Below are 9197 nucleotides of genomic sequence, written 5' to 3'. Positions count from 1 at the left end.
GATATCAGTCTCGGTGTATCACATGACACCTTCACAGTGGCGTACATTCACTCTGCATTATATCCACACACATACATAACTGTACGTGTTTACAGCTGACCAATCTTCTCAGGATCAACACTGCTAGTGCCATACGTTGTTGCGGCGGTAAAGGTACGGGAGTATCGAGCTCGAGAACAGCCGAAATCGTTCCTGTTTCCAAAGCTTGTGATTAGAGAGCTTCCATCTATTTGCCAGGATGTTAAAACCCAAGGCACTAACCCAGGTTCTGAGCCAAGCCAACACAGGAGGTGTACAAAGTTCTCTGTGAGTCCAATAAATATTCGTATTCTTCACCGTTCAGATTTGTAGAGTATCAACGACCGTGTCCCAAGAACGTGAACACGGTCCAACCAGGATCAAGGACAAAACTGTTCTCGACTAAATTGCAACTGCAGTCTTGCAATTGAAACAGAACCAGATATGGATTCCACTAGCTAAAGAGGTTCTGACTAACTCCAAACATGTAGATCTAAATGTCGATGTCAGCCGTTCAATCAGTTCAAAAGTGTTTCAATTTTGGTTGACTTTTTGCATTGAGTTTGGATGTAAATTTTTTATGTCTCTTTCCATATTTCATGATATGGTGATAGAATAGAATGCCTAGCATACAATATTCGAGAACTGAATCGCATCGCCATTCGTTCTTCCAAAGAACTGTAAGGAACTGGAATTCCCTGTCGTCAGAAATTGTTTCAGCGCCATCTGTGGGATCATTTCGAAACCGTCTAACGGTTGATCGTCAGTGGCTAGTTATTTTCGTCATTTTTTCTATGTGCTTGTAAATATCTGTAAATAAATTGTATTATAATGTAAATAGCACCAGTCTGCAAGAATCTTCAGTCTATTGAAGGAGGCAGACTTAATCAGAAGAAGAAGAAGAAGAAGAAGCAATGTCCTCAGACTAACAACATCCATATCCACTCACTTGGCTCTTGACCAATGTTGACCTTGACTTCCTGTTTCATTCATTAATTTTCTTTCTTACTGATCTTAGTAAGAGAGATTCTTAGTTGTAACTTCTATCAGTAAATTTCTCTGAAGAGATGCATGCCATAAGGATATTTTTTCCTAATTAGAGAGCAGATATTGTAAAGTTTGATTAGATTCTATTCTTCAATTAGTTAGCATGTACTGACTTACCTTGTTTCAAAGGACACTTCAGAACATCCTACTTTGACGGGTATCATAATACACAATTACACCATCAATGGACTCTACATCCATATGTTGCGAGTGTGTGTACTTGTTTGTTTGTTTGTTTTGGGGGTTTTTTTAATACAAATTTGGACATGTACAATGTAAGACAATGTAACGTGTCACACAGTGTGGTTGGATTTAAGACTGAGAATCACAGTGACAAAGTAAGAAGTATATAGATCTAGTAGATTTCTATACTAAAGTATAAGCCCTTTCAATCAGGCATCAATCCGCAATAGATTTGTGATTTCCCACCTTTCATACAACCCAATAACATAAAAAAAAAAAAAAAAAATGTTACAATGTTCAATTTACCTTGAATTTACCTTGAAGTGCCACACCTCCTCATGTAGATAGATTGCAAGTGTGGCAGGGTTGGTTGTCATCTATGATTCTGCTGAGCCGTGAAGGGCCAGCAAGACAACATTAAGGCATAATACGAAATGCAGTGAAAGCTTACAATTTATAAACATCCACAGCTTTGGTAGTACACGCTTCTATGCAGTTTCTAAAAAGAACAAGAACAACGACAACAATATCACACCTCTCATACGTTGTACACTGTCTGTTCTCTTGTATTGTACAAATGTACATTCAATTGTTCTGATTTCACTTGTCAATGAATATTCTTTTGTATGCTAAAATTAAAACCCTTAATTGTTATTGCATTAAGCTTAATCTTAGACTCCTTCATTTGATAGACATTAGCATACACTGATGATCAGTGTATGCAGATGCCATCCCCAGTAGAATTCTGACTTCAGGAATTGCTTCTGTTTTTGTTTGTCAGTTCGTTTAATTGATGTTTTCCCTTGTTTTAATGTGCACAAAATCTGCCCTGAAAGTCATCCTCGCATCATATTGCTTTAATGTTTCTGTAGACTTCTGAACAATGAGGGCTCCCTTTTGGCCTACTCTGGGTACGGTGACAAAGATGCGAGAGTCACAGCCGCCATAGCAAGCAACATCTGGGCAGCGTACGAGAAGAACGGCAAGGTGGCCTTTTCAGAAGATTCGCTGAAACTGGTTCTAATGGACTGTGAAGTAAGAAATGCTGGCTATCTCTGCAATGTCTTCTATATGATTCCTGTATTGTCCTTAGTATGCATCAGAGTCATTCAAAACTTGAACACTAATGATTTAGTTCCAGTGTCACATAAAAAAAACAAGATTTTCCTCAATAAGAAGTCTGTTATTTAAAGAGGCAGAATACCGGTAATAGAGTTTTTCCAGCACTGCACGTCAGGTAGCATACACTCCTGTTGTTCTGTTTCATCATTTTAAAGCTAATTTTTGTTTGGGCGCTTGAATATAAATATCAATTTGCTATTTCTCCTTGTATCAAAATTTCTCAAGTTTTGTTGTTAAGATTTGGCAAATATACCAAGGGATGATCTACATGTACATTTAATGTGAATGATTAGGAACATATTCTCTCTCCTCCCATCTGCCACATTTCCTTATCACACATGAATTCTCAATATCATTTCAGACTCCTTTTTAGTGTGGGTGTTATCGATTTGTTACAGGGTCATGCACCCTATTGGAATGCACAGATGATAACAGTACAACATGAAAGTTTGCAACAAGTCAGCAAGCCAACAGGAACATGATTCTATATCATCATTATCTTTTAATACTTCATTATTTGCTGGATTACATCTTAGATATGTTGCCTGGCTGTAAACAATTTGGTCTATAATACATGTATTGCAAATTAAAAATGGAATGTGTCTACAACTGATCTATGGGTTGATAAAATGATGAAGTATCACAAATTTTCGCTACTCTTCTCTTTCTGTACTTTAGAATGGGAGAGTTGCCATCACCAAGGTTGCCAATTTGCTGCTCTGCATCCATGCAGAGACATCAGTAGGATTCGGCATGTTGAAGAAGAAGGTACCCAAGCTCATTACCTAATTTCACAGTTTGATATTTACCAAAGTACAGCAGTTACACACAAAAAAAGTTTTTCTCATCTTGAATGGTGAAACAATGTATACTGTAAAACCAGAAATTTTCTGGTGCACGACACTTTCACGAGGAGCCAAGATTCGGGAAAGTTTTTGTGTACACGATGCATTGATGCTAGTAGCTATGCATGAAAGTTTCATGCCATAAATGCAGAATGTCTCTGGTTTTTCAGTAACCAGTTTTGCTAGAATACTATATGTATGTACAAAATCTTGTTTATTTCCTCTTTCCCTTTTTTTTTGGGGGGGGGGGGGAGTGATTGGTGGGGGGGGGGGGGTAAATAAACAGTTGAGTGGTTTGAGCAGGTATGAGCAAAGTGTGTATGGGTAACAGCTTGGGACTGAAGTTCATCTAGTACTTTTGAGAGATCAATTTTGTTTTTGTTTTTGCCAGTATTGTAAGTGCAGTACAGGGACAGTCTGATTCTCTAGTATGGTTAACAGGTTATCAGTCTGCATCATACTTGTACGAATTGCATACTCTTTGTATTTCTCTCTATAGTAACATATACTGTACTAAGTGTCCATGACAATCAGTTTATGATAATCCTAAATCGCTAGAGGTCATCCAGTGAAATTGTGGCAGAGTTTTCATACTGAAAAGCAAAATTACTTTTGCATGTAAGAGGAGAGAGAGAGAATTTGAAGTTGTGCCCATGCTGGGTTAAGAGTCAGCAGACAAGATACCACATCTATATTGTACAGTTACTTTGGATTGAGAGATGTTCAAGTTTCTTATGTTAGATAATGCTATCAAATTATTTCTTAGGTTATGACTTTTTTTTTTCTTTCGAAGGTTGTTTTTCTTTTAATCAAACATGACCCGTGATGATTTGATTGATGGTGAAATAGAAGTACAAATCAAGAGACTAATCATATTGTCTCTATGAATATACTTTTTTTTTTCATTCTTTTGCAGAGTATGATATGACTGAGCGAGGACTTTGAATAGTGTATGATTGAAGTGGTGTTTTCATATTTTATTAATGTAATCAGTGTCTTCTGTCTTATTTCTGTCTCCTCCTCACAGATCACAGCCCTAGCAGAGTACCTTCAAGAACCTCTACAAACAGTTGCAGCAACATAGCCAGAGGCTGAAATTCTCATTTTTTATTCTTATTTTTTATTTGATTTTTTTGTTGTTGTATATTATGCTGTATAAGCTGTTATTTTCCCGTACAGATATTTTTGCGAATGAGGAGGTCACAGTCATTTTTGCGAGATTTTGTTTTCGCAAACTGACACCTAAGTTGTCGTAAATGCACTATAATCCCAGCGCATGGCGACATTTTCATGTGTTGTTAACTTTGCAGTCAAACAGTGATTCGTGAAATTCGCAAAAATTAAACCCTTGCGAAAATAACAGCTTATACAATAAGTATGTGACATAAGTACTTTGCTTTTGTGATAACAGAAAAGAAAAACAACCCATACAGTGCTTTGTATATAAAACCACTACATATATTTTTGGGTGCAAAATAATCTTTTGGATGTAAGTCTTGAACAGCAGTAGAGTTTTAAAGATCTATATGCAAGCTGATGAGTTAGTAATGTGGACTTCTCTCAAATGATGGCAAATGAGCTGGGCATGAATCAGGACAGCATAGTGGAAGATTCTCCCTGAAGATGTGGACATGTGGAAAATCAGCGCAAAGATGGTGCCAAAACTCCTGAGTGATGACCAGAAGAATCGGTGCATGCAAGTTTCATGCCCAGTTCATTTGCCATCATTCAAAGAGTCAGCCGATGATCGCCACGCACCATCTGCCTGACGCGCTCAATGTTGACCTCAGTCTTGGTCATTGAGGGCCTTCCGCTCCTGGGATCATCTTCCATGTCCTCTCGTCCTTCTTTAAACCTCTTTCACCCCTAAAAAATACACTATATGTGTATATGACATCGTCTCATCTCCGTACACTTGCTGCAACAATCTCAGCGCTTCTGACGAAGTTTTTCCCAACCGTACCAGAAACTTCAGATTTGTTCCTTGCTCTGTGTTCATTGCTGAACGACCTGAAACAGAGGATACATGTGTATATAAAATTATGTAGAAAAAAATCTGATGGCTGCAGAGAGCTAAGATCACAGTTACATCCTCCAGATAGATTACTTTGAAGGTGAAACCTCTTAGTTTGAAGTTTGGGTTTGAAATAAATCTTTTATGACACCAGTCTTGGAACTTTTCTGACACACCTCGTACAGTAAGTATGAACTAGCTATGTTGTCAGGCATTTTGTGCTCAGTCGTTATGACTGAGTGCATGCGGGGGTCAGCGATATATCAATCAACATTGCATAATTGCATCTAGTGATGTATCATTACAGAGTGTCAACCAGTCAAAAGATTGTACACATGTTGTCCTATTGTGGAGTTGGTAGGAATTTTTTAGATGAAAAATAAATGTGATACCATGGTACATGCATGTATTTATAAGTGGCGTATCTGCTATAGAGCAAAAGCAAAGTCCTGGCCTGGCAATATCGTTTGAATGCCTGTTGCTTTGTCAGGGGAAAATACAAAGAAGTGAGCTGTATGCAGTGTATCATGATGCTCAGGGGCTCGTAGCGAAGATTCTGTGTTTTTCTTGTTGCAGTGGAATGAAAAAGTCTCTGCTATACCCTACAGAACTAGGGGCCTAGTTTGCAAAAACACTTTGCAACAAGTGGAATTGACAATGATTGCAGCAGCAGCTAAAATGCCTTCAGTTGATCAGTTTCTCAATTCACCTGTGGCTGCTGCAATTATTGCAAGTTTTTTTCCGCTATTGTAATGAAATTTGTTTATTATTTAGCAGGCCCTAGTACTGCTTGCTGATGATATGTTTATCATCTGGCTCAATCTGGACAACATGTTCTCAACCCAAGAATGGTAATTGCAAAGCGATCAGCAAGTTTCTTTTGTATGTGCTCATGGTACTTGTATTATGACCAAAAAAGCAAGCAAAACAAAATGTATTATTTATATTCACATTGACTGAAATTCAAGATTTACATTGTCACCCTTGTTTATGTTGAATCTGGTATATCCAGTTGATGCTGGCTTCAGGTTAAATCAGTTTGGATGATGTCCTGTATCATCAGTTGACTGTCTACTTCACAGACCAGTGGATGGCTGGGCTGTAACTAAAATGCATCCGAGCTTAGTGTATAAATCAGAATCATGATTGTAGAGATGATATTTAGCCTAAACGTTTTCATTTGTTTTTTGTGTTGTTTTTTTTTAAAGCTGAACAGCTCAAGGCTCCAGAGGGGTCCAGAAAATGATGTTAAATTCATAAATGTGATTATGGATCATCTGAATTGCTTATTATGTTGAATATAAGCAATATTCTTGTTTCTTTGTTTGTTTTTCTTGTTTTGTTTTGTTTTTTTCAATGTAGTCATCGCAAGGGTGACCGTTTTATCCATTGTGTCTTGGGAAAGCAAAAAATATTGTAGTTTTACAAAATGCCCCAAAGTGGAATATGCATGAGAGGTTTCCCTTATTGATAGAATATGTGTGTAGAAACCTGTACTGTTAGAGCCATACTTCATGCTCACTGTAGATTGGAGTTCAAGTGATGTTCATGTTTATGTTCATCACATGTATGCATGAAATATGCAACCAGGGGCATTTAGTAGATGTATTTGAGAGAGAGAGAGAGTGAGTTATAAAACTGTATCAGGAAATGTATGACATTTGAAGATGATGTTAGTCTGTTACAAAGACATTGTGCTTTCTAGTACGTAGACATAATCCTTTGTGTTCTTTTTATCATTGTTCTTGATGACACGTCCAACATGGGGTGATGATGAGAAAAATTACGATATAAATTAAAAGGTAATGCCTTTATACTATCCATAACTGTACATGTATTATTTTGTAGAGTATTACTGTAAACAAATGTACTTTGCAGAGTTGTGCATTTGTTTTGCACGTGTGTGTGTGTGTGTGTGTGTGTATGGTGCTTTAACCCTCTGCTTCAGTGAAAGTGTGTAACTGTTTTATTCATTCTGATATCTGAGATAAAATGTGAACAAAGAGTAGACAGATAATGGATTTTTAACTCTTCAGGACAACTTGTTCAGTGTATACGTACTAGACTGGAAATATCCATACAGATGAGAATAAAATCTCCATTAAGGGAAATAAAGCTACAAAGTCAAGGTTACATAATTGACTTAACTCTGCGTGAATGATTAAAAATGAAGGCATAGAGGAATTAAGACACGATGGTTCTGTGCAAACAATCAAATTTGATCATGTCGAGTGTACTGTTATCGCTCATTCCCTGGAGTTTTGCTCATATTTTTATGTATCAGTTTTTATGCTGACAACACCCCCCCCCAAAAAAAAACAAAACAAAAACAAAACCAACAACAACAACAACAACAACAACAACAGCAACAACAACAACAAAAGCTAGGATGATTACAAATACAAAATTTGAAAGGAATGTGCGTAAATTATGCATCAATTTCACTGTCAAGCTACTGCCGAAGTCAATTCACCTAGTCTGATTAAATTCACATGATCTGTATTCGAGGATAGCTCAGGCTCCCACCTGAACATAATGGGCTCACACCCGTAAATACAAGGGAATGCCCCAGGCCCCTTCACAAATTCGTACCAAAGATACCAAAATAAATGAAGAAAAAAATTGATTAAAAATCAATGATGTAGTTTGGCAAAAAACTGAATAGCTGTAGATATTGAGTATGAATTCCTCTACAAATTGCATTTTGGTTGGAAGATGAAAGCTTTTCTGGTGGAATTTGAGGGGACTATATTTCATTGGGTACGTGTACGGAAAATGGGTGATTTTTTGAGTGATAAGAACTCGTAGTCTGGCTTTGCGGACCCCTGGACAGAATTTGAACTGAATTATCCACCCCGATCATTTGATGGATGAAAGGGTATATCTAACTTATCCAGCTTAGTGAAGCTGAAACACCTCATTTCTCCCAGCTGTTTTACAGAATTTTTTGAAATTTGATTTTTAACACACATCCCTATGGGGAAATATTTATGGGTGTGAGCCCTATAGAGGATGCATGCAATGCACACAAGTCTATGGGAAGTATTCATCCCATACAAACTCTGCTGGTTTATGTTGATCTATTGTGTCAGATCTCTTCCTCCCTCCCCCCTTCCCCTTCCTACCCCCCCCCCCCCCACCTCTCTCCTCTACCCCCCCCCCCCCCCCCAACTCTGTTTGGCCACAATTTGTTTTCTTATTATGTTGTTGTGGTATAGATAGATCTTTGTACATAGCAGGCATCAGTATCACACAACTTTGAATGACTGTGTTATTTTAATGTATTTCTTTGTTTGGCTATCACTGAAACAGGTCAAACTTCATAAAGTTAGTCTGTTTGACAAAACAGAGTCTTTTCAAGTATTTTGTAGGCAATAATGTGATGATGACACCCCCATAATCAAAGATTACTGCCTGCCTCTAGGTATTCATCTTATGAAGAACTGATCCACACTACATTTTTAATTTTTTAAAAAACCTCAAAGGGCATGAATTTCAAAAATGTCCCTTTGAGAAGCTTTATGACCCTTGAATGTGTAATTTCCCATATGATGTAGGTCCAAATCTCATCAAAAACACATTTATGATGTTTAAAAGTCAAATGAGAAATATGACCTCCACTATAGAGGATGCATGCAATGCACACAAGTCTATGGGAAGTATTCATCCCATACAAACTCTGCTGGTTTATGTTGATCTATTGTGTCAGATCTCTTCCTCCCTCCCCCTTCCCCTTCCTACCCCCCCCCCCACCTCTCTCCTCTACCCCCCCCCCCCCCCCCCCCCCCAACTCTGTTTGGCTACAATTTGTTTTCTTATTATGTTGTTGTGGTATAGATAGATCTTTGTACATAGCAGGCATCAGTATCACACAACTTTGAATGACTGTGTTATTTAAATGTATTCTTTGTTTGGCTACCACTGAAACAGGTCAAACTTCATAAAGTTAGTCTGTTTGACAAAACAGA

At 37.7% G+C, this 9197-nt stretch overlaps 1 protein-coding gene across 1 annotated transcript; it reads left to right on the top strand.

Annotated features, from left to right (window-relative positions):
- Positions 1-126: 126 nt before the first annotated feature.
- Positions 127-7010, top strand: LOC139713910 (ragulator complex protein LAMTOR2-like). The gene is made up of 4 exons (XM_071625631.1): positions 127-306; positions 2121-2283; positions 3049-3138; positions 4243-7010. Exons 1-4 carry the CDS (start codon positions 239-241, stop codon positions 4297-4299), a joined length of 378 nt encoding a protein of 125 aa, XP_071481732.1. The 5' UTR covers positions 127-238; the 3' UTR covers positions 4300-7010.
- The last annotated feature ends 2187 nt before the right edge of the window (positions 7011-9197 follow it).

Source organism: Diadema antillarum, unplaced genomic scaffold (genome assembly GCF_040938485.1).
Source record: "Diadema antillarum isolate AM-2024a unplaced genomic scaffold, OU_Dant_1.0 seq00002095_RagTag, whole genome shotgun sequence".
In the NCBI taxonomy this organism is placed as follows: domain Eukaryota; kingdom Metazoa; phylum Echinodermata; class Echinoidea; order Diadematoida; family Diadematidae; genus Diadema; species Diadema antillarum.
Note: the sequence above shows the minus strand (reverse complement) of the source record. Positions and strands in the feature narration are given on the sequence as shown.

Excerpts from the sequence above, each read along its gene's own strand:
- LOC139713910 (XM_071625631.1), top strand. The coding sequence starts at position 239 with ATGTTAAAACCCAAGGCACTAACCCAGGTTCTGAGCCAAGCCAACACA. Across the intron at positions 2,284-3,048 it reads TGGTTCTAATGGACTGTGAA|AATGGGAGAGTTGCCATCAC; the intron begins GTAAGAAATGCT and ends TCTGTACTTTAG. Across the intron at positions 3,139-4,242 it reads TCGGCATGTTGAAGAAGAAG|ATCACAGCCCTAGCAGAGTA; the intron begins GTACCCAAGCTC and ends TCCTCCTCACAG.